At 50.7% G+C, this 18,405-nt stretch overlaps 1 protein-coding gene across 1 annotated transcript; it reads left to right on the top strand.

The window, feature by feature from the left end:
- The first annotated feature begins 456 nt into the window (after positions 1-456).
- On the top strand, positions 457-5,362 carry LOC120388110 (trihelix transcription factor DF1-like). Its single transcript, XM_039509704.1, has 2 exons — positions 457-1,090; positions 4,807-5,362. The coding sequence occupies exons 1-2, from the start codon at positions 505-507 to the stop codon at positions 5,334-5,336; spliced, it is 1,116 nt and encodes a 371-aa protein (XP_039365638.1). The 5' UTR covers positions 457-504; the 3' UTR covers positions 5,337-5,362.
- Positions 5,363-18,405: the final 13,043 nt, after the last annotated feature.

Genomic DNA, 18,405 nt, shown 5'->3' with positions numbered 1-18,405 from the left:
CTGCTCCTTCTCCTGCATCTGTGAGTCCCAGAGCTGCTGCGTTACTGACACACACACCGAGGCTTTTGCTGCTGTTAGCCCTTGTAGGAGCTAATCCAGCTACAGGAGCGTGAATGCCCTGGGAACAGGAAAGTGACCAAGGCTGTCTCTACACTGCAATATAAACCTCAGGCTCAATGCAAAGCCCACTTGCTTCCACACTGCAATTGTGCTAACCCTGAGCTTGAACCCAGGGTCCCAGGACCCTGAAGGGTGGGGAGTCTGAGCCCTATTGCTTTGCAGTGTAGACATGACCCTGGCTTGATTCAGGTCCTGGTTGTCTGCGGATGTATCCCAGAGTTCACTGGGACAACTTCCTTAGTCCTCTTTATGCCAGCAATCTGCAATGCACTCTGTTGCAAACGGAAGCCCCCCCCTTTGCAAATGTCAGCAAGTCAGAGTTAACCCACTGTCTTCTGAGCGCTGCTCTGCAAGCACAGGATCAGAAATCCACCAGGGTGTGCAATGGACACTGAGCCATTCAAGCCTTTTGTAAAGCGAGCTGCTTCCTGGTCACTTGAGCACAGCCAGATTTTGGTGAATCTGTGGTGTGAGGCCAGTAAAACTGTGGATTTCAGCAAAAGCACCAGGAATGACCACCTGTACCAGCAGATATCTAAAAAGCTGGCCGCTCTGCAGATTTTTCGGACAAGTGACCAGTGCAGGGAGCGAATTAAAAGGCTAAAGAGAGAATACAGGAAGACCAGGGATAAGAATCGCTCATCGGGCAACTCACCAATGACATGTCCATTTTATGATGACTTTGACCGGGTCCTGAGCTCTGTGCCCAGCACAGAGCCAACCGTGCTTCATGATGACCTTGTGAGTGGGGATGGTGCCCTGCTGGGGACTGATTGCAGGCAGCAGCAGGTTCCCAGCCAGGATCATGAAGTGACTTTTTTAATGCAACCAGTTCCAGAGCAGACGGTGGATCAGGCTCAACAGCAAATTCTCAGTCCCTACTCAGAAGAGCTGTTTGATCCTCCTGCCTCTGAAGAACAGCCCGCTGCCAACAACCCGGTGGAGACAGAAGCGGCCCTAGAACCCACCGGTAAGTGTATGGTTCCGATTCAAAGTGTATTATTACAGTAATGGGAGCAATTTCTGCTTTAAGAAGCAATGCAAAACCAGTAAGCTACCCCGGGCTACCAGTGTTTGGCTAGTAACAGCAGATTGTATTACAGTCCCTAGGCATCCCCCCCTTCCCCTCCCACATCACGTGGAGTTCACAGTGGGGGCTTGGAATTTCCAACTTCCCTACAGCAGCTGTAATGGTTATTTTAAGTCACAGCGATTTGCCATGGTCATTCTTGTTTTCCTATTAGAAATTTGCCACTCTGCAATCACCCCTAGGTTTATGCAGCTGCCTGTCAACAAACAATGAACTGAGTGTGTGTGTATTTGGGAAACAGTATTCTGTATGTCCACATCTAGTCCATTTCCATTAGAGATAATCCATGCAAGGGCAGAGTAAAGTTGCAGATTTCAGAAAATTTTGCATACAGTAATAACAGGATAAGCCATGTGTGAGCTAACACAGCATCATGTTAATTCCCTCATGGGTTCTGACCCAATCATAGAATCATAGAATCTCAGGGTTGGAAGGGACCTCAGGAGGTCATCTAGTCCAACCCCCTGCTCAAAGCAGGACCAAACCCAACTAAATCCTAGCTGCTCATAGCTGCAAACTTCTCCTGAAGCAGGAACTCTAGAGAGTTTGTCACACTGCATGGAAGAGTGAATTTTCCAGGCCCCTCTCCCCAATCCCCCCCGCCCGTCACTATACATAGGGTATGTCTACACTACGGGATTATTCCGATTTTACATAAACCGGTTCAGTAAAACAGATTGTATAAAGTCGAGTGCACGCGGCCACACTAAGCACATTAATTTGGTGGTGTGCGTCCATGGTCCGAGGCTACCATCGATTTCTGGAGCGTTGCACTGTGGGTAGCTATTCCGTAGCTATCCCATAGTTCCCGCAGTCTCCCCCGCCCCTTGGAATTCTGGGTTGAGATCCCAGTGCCTAATGGGGCAAAAATCATTGTCGCGGGTGGTTCTGGGTAAATGTCGTCAGTCACTCCTTCCTCTGGGAAAGCAACGGCAGACAATCATTTCGCGCCCTTTTTCCCTGGATTGCCCTGGCAGACGCCATAGCATGGCAACCATGGAGCCTGTTTTGCCTCTTGTCACTGTCACCGTATGTGTACTAGATGCCGCTGACAGAGGCGATTCAGCAGCGCTACACAGTAGCATTCATTTGCTTTTGCATGACAGCAGAGATGGTTATCAGCTGTTCTGTACTGTCTGCTGCCATTGTAAATTGACAATGAGATGATGGTTACCAGTTCTTCTGTACTGTACTCTCTGCTGCTATCGTGGGTGCCCCTGGCTGAGGTCAGCTGGGGGCACAAAAGACAAAAATGGGACTGACTCTCTGAGTCAATTCCTCCTTTATGGTATCTAAAAATAGAATCAGTCCTGCCTAGAGTATGGGGCAAGTGTACTAGAGAACCAGTGTATCAGAGAACCAGAAAGCACAGCTGTTCTGTGTCAGATCCTGCAGAAATGATGAGCTGTATGCCATTCACAAGGGGTGCCCCTGCAACAACCCCACCTGTTGCTTCCCTCCTCCCCCAGCCTTCCTAGGCTACTGTTGCAGTGTCCCCCCATTTGTGTGATGAAGTAATAAAGAATGCAGGAATAAGAAACAATGAATTGTTAGTGAGATAAAATGAGGGGAAGGCAGCCTCCAGCTGCTATGATAGTCCAGACAGGACATTAAGCAGTGTGGGGGAGAGGAGCCCAGCATCCCACTGCTATGATAGTCCAGGCAGAACAGAATCTTTTCTTTACACATGAAGGGCGGGGGCTGATGGAGCTCAGCCCCCTGTTGCTATGATGAAGACAGTTACCTGCTGTTCTGTACCATCTACTGGGAAGCAGTAGCACTCATGGGCTGATGATAAAGACAGATACCAGTCCTTCTGTACTATACCATCTGCCACAAGGCTGATGATGACAATGGATATCAGTCATATTGTACTATCAGCCACCAAAGAGGGGGGGCAAGGATGCAACAGTTCACTGCCGCAGCATCGCGTCTACCAGCAGCATTCAGTACACATAGGGTGACATTTAAAAGAGTCAAGAGACGATTTTTTTCCCTTTTCCTTCTGGGGGTGGGGTGTAAATTGACAAGCTATGCCCTGAACCAGCCCGGACAATGTGTTTGACCCTACAGGCATTGGGAGCTCAGCCAAGAATGCAAATGCTTTTCGGAGACTGCAGGAACTGTGGGATAGCTTGAGTCCTCAGTCCCCTCTCCCTCCCTCCATGAGCGTCCAGTTGATTCTTTGGCTTTCCGTTACGCTTGTCATGCAGCAGTGTGCTGAGTCCCTGCTGTGGCCTCTGTCTGGAAATTTTTTAAAAATGCTTTGGAATTTCGTCTTCTATAATGGAGCTCTGATAGAACAGATTTGTCTGCCCATACAGCGATCACATCCGTACGGTCCATGCTGGAGCTCTTTTTGGATTTGGGATTGCATCGCCACCCGTGCTGATCGGAGCTCCACGCTGGGCAAACAGGAAATGATATTCAAAAGTTCACGGGTCTTTTCCTGTCTACCTGGCCACTGCATCCAAGTTCAGATTGCTGTCCAGAGCGGTCACAATGGTGCACTATGGGATAGCACCCGGAGGCCAATACTGTCAATTTGCGGCCACACTAACCCTAATCCGATATGGTAATACCGATATTAGCGCTACTCCTCTCATTGGGGAGGAGTACAGAAACCGGTTTAAAGAGCCCTTTATATCGATATAATGGGCCTCTTAGTGTGGACCGGTGCGGCATTAAATCAGTTTAACGCTCCTAAAATCGGTTTAAATGCATAGTGTAGACCAGGCCATAGACTCATAGACTTTAAGGTCAGAAGGGACCATTATGCTCATTTAGTCTGACCTCCTGCACAATGCAGGCCATAGAAGCTCACCCACCCACTCCTGTAACAAACCCCTAACCTATGTCTGAGCTATTGAAGGCCTCAAATCGTGGTTTAAAGACCTCAAGGTGCAGAGAATCCTCCAGCAAGTGACCCATGCCCCACGCTGCAGAGGAAGGCGAAAAACCTCCAAGGCCTCTGCCAATCTGCCCTGGAGGAAAAGTCCTTCCCGACCCCAAATATGGCCATCAGCTAAACCCTGAGCATGTGGGCAAGACTCACCGGCCAGCACCCAGGAAAGAATTCTCTGTAGTAACTCAGATCCCACCCCATCTAACATCCCATCACAGGCCATTGGACATACTTATCTACTAATAATCAAAGATCAATTGCCAATTTGAATACTTCTGCTGCTGACACTGCGGGTTTCCCTCCAGCAGCTTGGAATAACATCTCTCTCTGCCACGAGGGCACCAGAAGTACTGTTATGCCTTCTGAAACAGGAAAGGTTTGAAACAACAGAAGAAGCCTTTTGCAGTGAGGGCGCTATACACCCCTCCCCCATATGGCAATAAGTGACAAAGTTTTTTATGAAGCAGAGTAAAGGTTTTAATTTTAAACTTTTGCTTCTGCACATCTGTCACTGTGATTAACAAGGCTGTGTCAAGAGACAGTGTGAGGACTGAAGTGTCCCCTTCACAATATGGGTAGGTTCACTTCAGAACTGTTACATTTAATGTCCTTGGGATTCCTCAGTTATTGATTCTGTCTCCTCCGCCAAGCTAGTTTCGACACTAACCCTCTCTTCCTTGTCCTGTTTTAGGACCGTCGAGCTACACGGCCTGCTGTTCTTCAGGGACTCCATCCCTGGCCCAGCGTACCCTCGCAGACCGCTCCAAAAGAAAGCGTTTCCGTGACGAAGTCATGGCCCATGTTCTTCAGAGGGTAGAGCAGCAGGTGCACTACCAGAAGCAGAGGGATGAAAGACTGGAACAACGGCGTGCTGAGAGGCAGGTGGAAAGGCTGAGGCTCGCCATCCAGCTGGAGGCGAGCGTTTCAGCCAGGGAGCAGGCACTTGCAAAGCAGTTCCTGGAACAGGAACGGCAGCTAAGGGAGGAGGACAGAGCCCAACAGAGAGAACTGTTCCAGCAACTCCTGTCTCTAATGGCTGCAAGAGCACAGGCCGCTGCTGCCTCTCCCGCACCACGGCATGATGCCCCATCAACGTACCCTCAGCCCAGCAGTAGGTGGGGACTTTCCTTGGCTGGAACCAGCCCCGTAGGGCAGCTCCCGGCTCTGCTGACTTCAACCCCTGAGCCGGGGAGACCAGGTGATGGAGTGAAACCTCAGTGAAAGTGCTGGGGACTGGACAGGCACAAATGCTCCTGGAATGTCACATCTCACGGCCTCGGAATCTGCTCCCTTGTTGCTAATGCTCCTGCGGGAGTCATTGGAGCTGTGTTAACAACAGTGACGCTGTTGCTCTCAGCTCTTGCCGGGATCTGCTCCAGGAGCAAAACTGGGATGGGGGGGGGGGAAGCAAGGAGACCTGTCTCCAGTGGGTTTTCCCCTTTGAGTTTGGGGGTGGAATTGTGAGGAAGGGAAGAGAGAGAAAATAAAACAGAGATTGAAGGGAGAGGGGAGAGAGACATGTAGATTTAACTATCTCTGTGTAGTCAGGAAATTACAGCGAGAGGAGAAGAGAACATAATAGCAAGGACGAGGGAGGATGAAATCACCGCAGAATTGGCCATTTCCCTCCCAAATACTGATGAAAATTCTCTCCAGTTCTCCCCCATTTGGCAGTCCTGGGGCTCCAATCCAGTTTATGTCTTATGTTCCTAAAATCTCATGCTTCAGGGCTTCAGCCAATCACCTGCAGGGGTCAGGAAGGGATTTCCCCCCAATATAGTCTTTTTTTTTTGTCTCCTTCCGTTAACATAAGAATGACCATACTGGGTCAGACCAATGGTCCATCTAACCCAGTATCTGGTCTTATGACAGTGGCCAAGGCCAGATGCTTTAAGGGAATGAACAGAACAGGGCAATTTTTTGACTGATCCATCCCCTGTTCTCCAGTCCCAGGTTCTGGCAGTCAGAGGTTTTGGGACACTCACAGCATGGGGTTGGGCCCCTGACCATCTTGGCCAATAGCCATTGATGGACCTATCCTCCATGAACTTACCTAATTCTTTTTTGAACCCATTCATACTTCTGGCCTTCACAACACCCTCTGGCAATGTGTTTCACAGGTCGACTGTGTGCTTTGTGAAGATGTACTTCTGTACGTTTGTTTTAAACCTGCTGTCTGTTAATTTTGCTGGGTACCCCTCGTTCTTATGTTATGTGAAGGGGTGTATAACACTTCCTTATTCACTTTCTCCACACCATTCATAATTTTATATATCTTCATCATATCTCCCCTGTATCATCAGTTTTCTAAGATGAATAGTCCCAGTCTTTTTATTCTCTCCTCATATAGAAGCTGTTCCATACTCCTAATCATTTTTGTTGTCTTTCTGTGTACTTTTCCAATTCTAATATATCTTTTTTTGAGATGGAGTGACCAGAAGTATACACAGTATTCAAGATGTGGGCGTACTGTGGATTTATATAGTGGCATTATGATATTTACTGTCTTATCTATCCCTTTTCTAGTAATTCCTAACATTCTGTTAGCTTTTTTGACTGCTGCTGCACATTGAGTGGAGGTTTTCAGAGAACTATCCACAATGACTCCACGATCTCTTTCTTGAGTGGTAACAGCTCATTTAGACCCCATCATTTTATATGTATAGTTGGAATTATGTTTTCCAATGTGCATTACTTTGAATTTATCTACCTTGAATTTCATCTGCCATTGTGTTGCCCATTCATCCACTTTTGTGAGATACTTTTGTGTCGCTTCACAGTCAGTTTTGGATTTAACCATCTTGAGTAATTTTGTATCATCTGTAAACTTTGCCACCTCAATCTTTACCCCTTTTTCCAGATCACTTATTAATATGTTGAACAGCACAGGGCTCAGTACATATCATTGGTGGACCCCACTATTTACCTTACTCCACTTTGAAAACTGAACATTTATTCCTACCTCTCCCCCCCCCACCACCATCTTTTAACCAATTATTGATCCAGGAGAGGACCTTCCCACTTGTCCCAGAACTGCCTACTTTGCTTAAGACCCTTTGGTGAGGGATCTTGTCAAATGCTTTCTGAAAGTCCAAGTACACTATATCCACTGGATCACCCCATCCACATGTTTGTTGACCCCCCTCAAAGAATTCTAATAGATTAGTGAGGCATGATTTTCCTTTACAAAAGCCGTGCTGATTTTTTCCTAACATATTCTTCTATGTGTCTGATCATTCTGTTCTTTACTATAGTTTCAATCAACTTGTCTGGTACTAAAGTTAGGTTTAGTGGCCTGTAATTGCCAGTATCCTCTCTGGAGCCTTTTTTAAAAATCGGCATTACATTAGCTATCCTCCACTCATCTGGTACAGAGGCTGATTTAATTAGTAAGTAACATACCACAGTTAGTAGTTTTGAAATTTCTTATTTGAGTTCCTTCAAAACTCTTGATTGAATATAATCTTGCCCTGGTGATTCATTACTGTTTAGTTTATCAATTTCTTCCAAAACCTCCTATTGATACCTTAGTCTGGGGTAATTCCTCAGATCTGTCAACTAAAAAGAATGGTCACATGTGAAAATCTCCATCACATTCTCTGCAGTGAAGTCGTATGCAAATAATTCATTTAGCTCCTCCACAACAGGCTTGTCTTTCTTGAGTGTTCTGTAGCACCTTGATAGTCCAGTGGCCCCACTGATTGGCCGCTTCCTGCTTCTGATGTACATTAAAAACAATTGCTCTTAGTTTGTGTGTCTGTTGCTAATTGTTCTTCAGTTTCGTTTTCGGCCTCCCTGCCTAATTTTACTTCCCGTGACTTGCCACAGTTAATGTTTCATTCTATTTTCCCCCATGGGATTTGATTTTTGTAACAGACAGCCATGTTTGGAGATGGGACACTGGATGGGAGGCCCAGACCTCTGAGGTGGCACTGAGCATTCTCTCTCTCAAGTGCTTGGCTGGCTGGTTCTTGTACTCAGGCTCTGAGTGGGTGGGGTCAGGAAGGAATTTCCCCCAGGCAGGGCTGGTGCAACCATTTAGGCAAACTAGGTGGCCACCTAGAACGCCTCGTGGTTGGGGGGCACCTAAAAGCCCGCCCAGGCGAGGAGGTGGAGTGGAGGTGAGCTGAGGCAAGGGGGACACGGGGGGGGAGGGGCTGCTCGCAGTAACGGGGGGCGCACAGGGGAACCGCTCCCTGGCCCAGATCACCTCCACTCTGCCTCCTCCGCTGAGTACACAGCCCCCGCTCTAAGTCTCCTCCAATCGGTGGCGCACTCCTGGGAGGGGAGGAGAATTAGAGCGGCGCCAGCGTGCTCAGCGGAGGAGGCGAAGCCGAGGTGAGCTGGGGCGGGTTCCCCAGGCGGGGTTAGCTTCCACAGAGGGGGAGTCTCCCCAGGCGGGGTTAGCTGCCGCAGAGGGGGGGCTCCCTGGGTGGGGTTAGTTTCCACAGAGGGAGAGTCTCCCCAGGCGGGTTTAGCTGCCGCACAGGTGGGGTCTCCCCGGGTGGGGTTAGCTGCTGCAGGGGGGCTCCCCAGGCAGGGTTAGCTGCCGTGGAGGCGGGCTCCCCGGGTGGGGTTAGCTGCCGCAGGGGGGCTCCCCAGGCAGGGTTAGCTGCCGTGGAGGCGGGCTCCCCGGGTGGGGTTAGCTGCCGCAGGGGGGCTCCCCAGGCAGGGTTAGCTGCCACAGGGGGGCTCCCCAGGCAGGGTTAGCTGCCGTGGAGGCGGGCTCCCCGGGTGGGATTAGCTGCCGCAGAGCGGGGGGCTCCCCGGGTGGGGTTAGCTTCTGCAGAGGGGGAGTCTCCCCAGGCAGGGTTAGCTGCCGCAGAGGGGGAGTCTCCCCGGGCGGGGTTAGCTGCCACAGAGGGGGGGCTCCCAGGGTGGGGTTAGCTGCCACAGAGGGGGGGCTCCCCGGGAGGGGTTAGCTTCCGCAGAGGGGGCTCCCCAGGCAGGTTTAGCTGCCGCCGGGGGGGGACTACCCAGGCAGGGTTAGCTGCCGCAGGGGGGCTCCCCGGTGGGGTTAGCTTCCCCGGGGTGGGGTCAGCAGGTGGTGAGCTAATGTTCTGTCCTTTTAGCAAATACTGATATGAAATCACTTTCACAGTTCAGGGCAACTGCGCGTGTATCTCCACTGCATGGTCCACCAAGGGCACCCACTTCTAGGCTTCTGGCTCCCAGCCATCACCTCTCTAATGCAGTGTCCAGTGTTTCTCTTCCTTCTGAACAGAGTGTTTCCTGCCTGCACAGCTCCCTGCCTACATTGTGATATCCCCAGCAAGCCACTACTGCCTACACAGGCCAGTGTCTGCGCTTTGCATTGTCTCCAGAGGCTATCAGCAGTGTAAAAACTATATAAGCTTACCAGAAATCGGCCCCCACCCCCAGCTCCAGCAGGGGATCTAGTAGGAGCCAGGCCCTCAAACTCCACAAAGCTTTTTTGTTGTTGTTACAAGTTCATAACAGAACCAGAACAACCACAAATAGTTCAGTCTTGCCTCTGTACAGATTTGGCCTTTGATCTTGGCCTCAAATAACAGGTGGCCAGCACACAAAGGCCCACTCCTCAGGGCATAGCTTCAGAAGGCTGGGATTTTGCATAAACTGGGGTGCAGGATTTGCATTCAAGATATTTCCCAGGAAATCCAGCTCACACATCTTGTCCCCAAAGACCATTCTTGTCAGCCACCTTGTTCAATATAGTCCTTTGATCCACAATAATACAGAACCTCTGCGTTTCATACAATGGTCTCCAAAGATGCTTATTTCATTCAGTAACACTTACCAAGGAAATTACCAGCTCTGTCACAATCACCACAACTTTTGCTGCCCTGCTGCCTTCAGTACTGTAGGAACTTCACATTTTGGAGGGGAAACTGTTGTCCTGAGTCCTTATCCCAGATGTGACCTGTTTAAAAGGATTCTGTTCTCGTTGCTCCAAAGCCTTGTTTCACTGCAACTAGTGTTAATCCAGAGTCACTGGAGGGAAGTACAAGGAGCGACCCCAGATTAACATAGGGACAAATGAGATCAGCATTTGGTTCAGAGACTTTGTTCCTGGGAGGGTTTAAAAAGGTCTCAGTGGGTTTAGTGCTGGTGAGAGGGGTCAGGGCTGCTCTGTGGTAAAGTGACCGAGCATTTGCCCTGCATGGCAGTGTCGAGAACAGCTCTGCCGGGAAAGAGCCTGTGGGGAATCGTGAGGTAAATTGAAATAAAACCTTTTCTGCAATCTGCCCACTTGCCCTTTTTGTCCTGACAGGCTGCGGAATAACATCCACGTTTCGCTCCTGCTCATCCCCTCTTCCCGGGCGACAGGGAAGGGAAATGGCGGTTGTGGAGCCAGTTCAGGTAGGGGTGATCGGGGTGTTGCTGGCGGGCTCCTGTGTGAGAGAGAGGAGAATACAGAGCAGACGGGATCTGCCGGGCAGTGTGGCCTGGAGGTGGGAGAGGTGGAGAAAGGGAGGGGACAGGGTGTAACAAACTGCTGGGAATGGTTTGACCTGGGGGCTGGGTCCTAGGAACAGACCCATGAGCTTTGGGGACGTAGGTGCTGGAACTAGGGGGTGCTGGGGGTGTGGTAGTGCCCCTGGCTTGAAGGAGTTTCTTACAGTTTGGTTCAGTGGCTCTCAGCACCCCCACTATAAAAATTGTCCCAGCGCCCCTGTTTGGGGGTACAGAAGCCCTGAACTGTGGAACAGGAAAGAACCCCCTGGACTGCACTGGGAAAAACCCGCAGCCTCTAAGTGCTGGCATGTGAATTTACTAACCAGCGGCTGCTGTGAGATACGAAGGGGACCCCCACCAGTGAGGTGTAGGGGAGATAACTCGTCCCCTCACATCCAGCTGATGGCAATGGGAAGGGGGTTGGGATTCCTACCAGGGAACTGTCCCTGCACCATGCTAGCAGCTCTATTTGCTGTATCTGCCTCATAGGCGCCGACTTTGTGGGTGATCCGGAACGGGAGCACCCACAGGAAAAAAACAGTGGGTGCTCAGCACCCACCAGCAGCCCCGCTGATCAGCTCCTCTCCCTCCCTCCCAGCACCTCCTAGGGGTGGCACTCTGCTGATGGCCCACCTCCCAGAACTTCAATATGATTGGACCTTTCCTCCTGTGATAGGGGGTTGTTACTGGGCAGCAGGCACTGAGTGGGGGGACCCTTGTTCTTTCAGCGGTCGGTGACCTTCGAGGATGTGGCTGTGCATTTCACCAGGGAAGAGTGGGCTCTGCTGGACCCCGCTCAGAGAGCCCTCCACAGAGACGTCATGCAGGAGAACTATGAGAATGTGACCTCGCTGGGTAAGGATTCCTATCCCCTCGGTTCTTAGAAGGAGAAATGAAGAGTTAAGGTTCACGCCACCCGCACCATGCACCTCCAGCCCTGCCCTGTTTCAGCAACGTCCCCATGTAACAATGAGACATATACAAGCACTCTGCCCTCCACGCCACAGAGCACTCTGGGAACAGAGCACGGGAGCAGCATGGCACAGTCTAACACCTCTTTGCAAAGGTCAAACTTGGGTTTGGGTCTGGTGTAGCAAATGGAAGTTTCCTACACCTGGCCTGCCCTGAACCAGTGAGCCCAATCCACACAAACCAGCTCAGACTTGCAAAATGTTGCCACCCCTTCACCCTTGCGTGTATGCCACCAAACTGACACTCCCTGTGCACCTTTACTGACACAACCTACAATAATCAGCACTTAAATGAGGCACACCTGTTCCCTCAGGGTTGACATACACCTGTCTTTTATCACAGTCACAACTCTGCCAAGCAGCTCCACTAATCCCTCCACCATTCACTTATTGTTGCCGCTGACACGGTGCACACAGCTGGAGGGCAAGCGGAGAAATGCTGGTATTCCAATATCTATTCTAGATTTACAGATTTTAAGGGCAGGATGGACTGTTTGGTTATCTAGTCTGACTTGTATAACACAGGCTATAGAACTTCATCCAGTTATTGCTGTACTGATGTCAGGGCTGGGTCATGGACAACCAGATCTAGTGGTCAGAGCTGGGGTCCACAGGCAGGAGCCAAGAGCCAGGTGGGTCAGGATCCTGGGAGATCAGAGGTAGGAGACAAACCAGAGTTCAGAACCACAAGTTGGTAACCAGCATCAGTCGAAGTCAGGATACCAGGGAGTCAAAGGCAGGCGACAGATCAGAAAGAACCACAGCTCAGATGCCAGGAGCCAAGCCAGGTCAGGGTCCCTGGAAGTCAAGCCAGGGGAGTGGGCATGAGCGCCACACAGTCCAGAGCAGGGTGGATCCCAGTTATTCAGACAGCTTCCTGTTCCTGTTGCTGGTTTAAGTAGGGTCAGCAGGCCAATTGGCAGGAAGAGCAGCCAGCACATCCCTCAGCCCGCGCCGCTTCCTGCAGCCCCCATTGGCCCGGAGCGGAGAACTGCGGCCAGTGGGAGCCGCGATCGGCCGAACCTGCGGACGCGGCAGGTAAACAAACCGGCCCAGCCTGCCAGGGGCTTTCCCTGAACAAGCGGTGGCCCTAGTTTGAGAACCACTGGACCAGATGACCTCTGGAGGTCCTTCCCAGGCCTACATTTCTGTGATTTTATGATTCATTATCCTAGCCCTTTGCTTTGACCACATCACCCTGTGGAGAAAGTGGGATGGTTTGGTAGTATTTTTATTTATTTATTTATGTATTTATTTAAATGAAAATATGTATGACTCTGCTTCCACTCGCACTTTGCATTGTCATGCTCTGGGTGTGAAGGAGTTAATTCCTCTTCTGGGACGTGGGAGGCAATGACTCACAGTAATGTAGGCGTGTCTAGATTGATATAGATGCATTATCAAGAACTGTCCACATACGAATGGCGCACCCTGAAGAGACAATGGAAGACCTAGCTGTGACAGGCATGGCAATTTCCTGCAATATCCTGGTCACACCTTATTGAATGAAATTCAATGTCTTTGGAGTCCACTGTAGGAATTGTTTATGTGTCCATGCGGGACAGGGACTGCATGTATTGCTATGGTGTAAGCAGAGTCAGGATGGGCTCTACCCGGACATCTGGTGGTGAGTTGTGGAAAAGAACTTCAGGGGCTGATCATAGGAGAGTAGTTACAGGCTGCCTGAGCTGAATTTACTTTGGGCACCAGCATTGTGGCGTCACTACTTCAAGCTGAAATCACTGAGTGCTGTGTGAGGGGGCCTGAAGAGATGTTGCTGAGCAGCTGGCAGAGCAGTTTGTGGGATGATTGGAGTGACTTGCGTTAAAGGCTGCAGCAGAACCCCCATGGAGAGGTGGGGCAGTTGGCCTCGGACCGTGTAAGGTGCCCCTTAACCCCGCTACCCCCACCCCACCCCACCCCACCCCCTGGGCTGGGAGGTAAAACTCTGCAGATAAACTTTTGAACTCTGGGGCTGCACTGACCAGGGACAGAGTCTTTTGGGGTGTTGGACCTTTGGGGGTGATCTTTTGAGTTGTTGGACTTAAGGCCCTGAGGGGAAAAGGACACTGCCAAACTTACTTGGGGGTAGGTCTTTTGCTCATGATTTGTGTTATGAATCCTGTTTGTGGTGTTTCCCTAACATGATGCTGCATTGTTTCCCTCCTTTATTAAAAGGCTTTTGCTACACTCAGACTCTGTGCTTGTGAGAGGGAAAGTATTGCCTCTTAGAGGTGCCCAGGGGGTGGTATGTAATTGTCCCAGGTCACTGGGTGGGGGCTCGAGCCTGTTTTGTGTTGCATTATTGACACAGAACCCCTGGATACTGAACCCGGCCCTTGTTGCTGCCAACTCAGACGGGCATGTCATAGGTTTATTCCCCACTTTGAACTTTAGCGTCCACAAGATGGGGACCTGCATGGACTCCTCTAAACTTAAATACTAGTTTAGATCTGGTAAAGCTGCCACCAACTAGAAATTCCAGTGTCTAGTACACTCCCTGTTCCCCCAAACTTTCCCTGGGGAACACAGATCCCAACTTCCTTGGATCTTAACACAAAGGGAAATAATCCATTCCCCCCCACCTTCTTCCCCCTCCCCTTGTCCTTGGGAGTGATACCTTGATTCAAACTCCTTGAATCAAACAAAGAGGGATTCACTTTTTCCCCTCCCCTTCCCCTGAAAATCCAAACAAGGGAAGAAATCACTCAGGTGCTAAAAGAAAAGATTTTATTAAAGAAAGAAAAAAATTACACTATCTCTGTATTACCAGGATGGAAAAATTTACAGGGTCTAACTTATAAAAACTGGAGAGACTGCCCCTCCCTCCTCCTCAGAATAATCAAAGTAACAACAAACAGAAATAAAGATATTTCTTCAGCAAACACACAATTGCAAATGTAGAAATCAATTATAAGAATAAACCGCCTTCTAATACTCACTATACTGGATAGAAGAAAATACTTCAGGAAACCTTGGAGAACTTGAAGAATATGTCTGGCCTCTCTTAAATCCAAAGAGAGAACGGCAAATCAAACAAAGGACACAGACAAAGACTTCCCTCCACAGAGATTTGAAATTATCTTGTCCCTTGATTGGTCCTCTGGTCAGGTGTTCATCAGGTTACTGAGCTTGTTAACCCTTTACAGGTAAAAGAGACCTTAACCCTTAACTATCTGTTTATGACAGGGCAGAAGGGTTACAATGAGAAAGGACAGTTCCTCCAGGTGAGAGCAGTGAGTATTGCTCAGGCAAATTTATTCATGTTGTAACACCACCAGAAAAGCACCACCACCTGCAGAGGCTCACCTATACCAATGCAAGCTGGGTTCTCCAGAGACCAACAGATGCAGAAAGGATTTTTGGATCAATAGCCTGAATTTAAACTGACTCATGCCCTTCTTTTGCATCAAGAACACGGGAACTCTGGTCCAAGAGGGGCCCAATCCTTAGGGAAGGGTGGAAGAGACTTTGGCCTACCGAGGCCCCGGACAGGGGCACTGGAACAATTTATGTAGTGGGGCTGCTGAGTCATCAAACCAAACTGTGAACCCTACATATGATGGAAACCACTGCAAGCCAGGAGGTGCGGCAGCACCCCCAGCACCCCTAGTTCCAGCACTTATGGCCCCCTAAAACTGAGTATGCATCTTCTGAGTTTGTAACCACAGGATAAACATGGGGTGGGCAAACTTTTGGCCCCAGGCCCACATCTGGGTAAAGAAATTGTATGGCGGGCCATAAATGCTCACAAAATTGGGGCTGGGGTGCGGGAGGGGGTGAGGGCTCCGGGGTGGGGCCAGAAATGAGGAGTTCAGGGTGCGGGAGGAGGCTTCGGGGTCGGGTGGGGGGGTGGAGTGCAGGGGGCAGGGTGTGAGGGCTCCAGCTGGGGGCGTGGGGTCTGGGGTGGGGCTGAGGGGTTGGGGTGTAGGAGGTTGCTCTGGGCTGGGACTGATGGGTTCAGAGGGTGGAAGGGGAATCAGGGCTGGGGCAGGGGCATGGGGGAGGTGAAGGCTCCCTCTGGGGGTGCAGGCTCTGGAGTGGGGCTGAGGATGAGGGGTTTGGGGTGTAGGAAGGTGCTCCGGGCTGGGACCAAGGGGTTTGGAGGGCAGGAGGGGATCAGGGCTGGGGCAGGGGGTTGGGGTGTGGGGGGGTGACTCTGGGGTGCAAACTTGGGTGGCACTTACCTCAAGCAGCTCCCAGAAACAGCGGCATGTCCCCCCTCCAGCTCCTACGTGGAGGTACGGCCAGGCGGCTCTGGTGCGCACTGCCCTGTCCGCAAGCACCGCCCCTGCAGCTCCCACTGGCCAAGGTTCCTGGTCAATGGGGGCGGCACTTGGGGCAGTGACAGCATGTGGAGTGGCACCCCCCTGGCTGCCCCTACGTGTAGGAGCTGGAGCAGGAACATGCTGCTGCTTCCAGGAGCTGCACAGAGCAGCCCCCAACCCTGCTCCTCAGCTGGAGCACCAGAGTGGAAGCTCGAGGGCTGCATTAAAACGGCTGGTGGGCTGGATGCGGCCCATGGGCTGTAGTTTGCCCACCCCAGGATAAACCCTTTGTGTGCATGAAGAAATGCTTACCAGCCACAGAGCTCGTTGGAGTTGCAGCAATTGATTTTTGGTGAGCTTATTAGCAGGCATGTAAATTCTTTTAACCATTTTAATAAATATTTTCTCTGTATTGCTTTCTCCTTAAGAATTAATGCGCTTGCTTAGACAGACCTGTGTGCAATTACATGGTTACCGTCTCTGAAGGGAAGGCAAGGCAGGCCTGCTAGGGCAGTATGTCTTGCTGGGGAATTCAGAGCCTAGGCAGGGGATAGTACAGCCTGGAAATACCCTTGTCAGGAGGCAGTGAGACGTGTGTCACTGCCCAAGAGAGGTGACAGCTGGGGAGCTTGAAGCCTGAGAGTCGGTGCCCTTGGTGGATCATAGACAGGGACGACAGGTGCAGTCACCCTGAACTGCAGTAACAACAACTGGACACTAATATGTAATGACTAGGAGACAAGGGAAGCAGAACATGGGAACACAACGGAAGTGCAACCTGGGATAAAGAGACTGGGTGTGAACAGGAGTGTGCTGCTGCCCAGGAGGCCACAGGGACTGAAACGGGAGAGAGATGAAATTGAGGAGGATTTAAAGCCGGGCAGATGATTCTGCCAACATCAATTCTGATTTGTTTTGTTTCATCAGACTAACCTAATGACTCTTCCGTTCCTTATTCCAGTTGTTTAATAAAGGCCAGGTTCTTCTTGCGATGCTGCCAATACCTACTGCTTACATCTCCTCCTGCAGTGAGAGATTGATTAGCAGGAATTTGAAATCATTTGGACTCCCTGGAGAGCCACAATGAGAAAAATGGGTGTTGCCATCAGGAGGCCTGGTCTCTGAAGAGTAAAGCTGTGGGAGATGTCCTCAGAGAAAACTACACCTACACATTACAGGTCTGGAGCTCAGGGCTGGCTTTGGGCTGGAGCTCAGGCTCTCAGCCAAGGTCGGGGTGGGTGGGCTTAAGAGCCCACGCTCCCCCAGACCAAGTCTGTGGACATGGGAGGCTTGGTCCCTGATGCTGTGGAGAGGTGCTCCCGAGAGAGACTGTATAAAGGATGGTGCATATAAGACACTGACAATTCATGACAGAGCCCTTCCTTTGGGTCTCTCCACTGGTTCCCCTGCCTCTATTGAATCAAACATAAGCTGCTAATCTTAACTTTTAAGGCCAAATGTCGAGATGCTGACTTTGACCTCTCACCAGACCATGATGGTGCCATATTCCATCACCCATTTGTTAACATTTCAAACAAGCCCCTTTGTGCCTTCGCCACTGCTCCTCATGCTTGGGAGGAGCTCCTCAAAAGTATCCCCCAAGCTTCCTCCGTGTCCTCCTTCCCATCCTGCCCCACAACTCACCTTTTCCATGGTGCCTACCAAAATATAACAATGACTACGATGCTGGTGTGCTAAGAGCACTGCCTATCAGAGTGACCCACACGTCTCGTCATTTCCTTCCCCACCCGCATCTATCTGTGTCCATCTGTCTCTCATCTTATTCTTAAATTGCCAGTGCTCTGGGGCAGGGCCTGTCCTTTCCTTCAGTGTTCGTAGAACATCCAGCACAAGGGGATGCTGGTCCATTACTCAGGCTACTAGGTGATATTAGGGGAGGGGCTGAATGGTTGCAGGCTGGGGTGGGGGGAGGCTTGGGGCAAACAGCACCAGTGAACCAAGAGATCTGGGGACAGTGGGAAGGGGGGATTCCATGGAGTAGGTGCTGTAAGGAGTTGGGGTGCAGTGAGGGGCTGGGAGCAATGGGACAGTGCTGGACCAGGACCTCAAGGAGCTGGGAGGGTTGGTGATAGTGAGAGTAAAGAGACGGTGGCAGCTGCTCCAGAAAAGGGGGTTCTAGCAAGGAGAAGCGGAGAAGGGACACTTTTTTTGGCAGGAGCTCCTGGGACTCTGGAGCAAAGAACATTTGGGACAATGGGAAGGGGGGTTGGAAAGTGGTTGGGGAGCTGGAAATTTGAGGGAACTGGTAGAGAGAAGCACTGACAATAGGAGTGGAGGAGAGAACACAAGAAGTGGGTGTCCCTGGGGTCCCAGGAGCTGGGGAGAGCTGGCAGCAGTGGGAGGAAAGGAAGTGGGTGTCAGAGTGAGTGACAGGGCTAGCTGTATCTCTGTCCCCTTCCTGTTCTCTCTGAGCGCCCCCCTCAGGTGTTAGGCCTCTGGTCTTTCCATCTTTGATTATCAGCAGGTAAGTATGCCCAGTGGTCTGCGATGGGATGTTAGAGGGGTGGGATCTGAGTTACTACAGAGATTTCTTTCCTGGGTGTCTGGCTGGTGAGTCTTGCCCGCATGCTCAGGGTTTAACTGATCGCCATA

Source organism: Mauremys reevesii, linkage group 22 (assembly GCF_016161935.1).
Source record: "Mauremys reevesii isolate NIE-2019 linkage group 22, ASM1616193v1, whole genome shotgun sequence".
In the NCBI taxonomy this organism is placed as follows: Eukaryota; Metazoa; Chordata; order Testudines; family Geoemydidae; genus Mauremys; species Mauremys reevesii.
The sequence above is the reverse complement of the archived record's forward strand: the minus strand, read 5'-3'. Positions and strand labels throughout refer to the sequence as shown.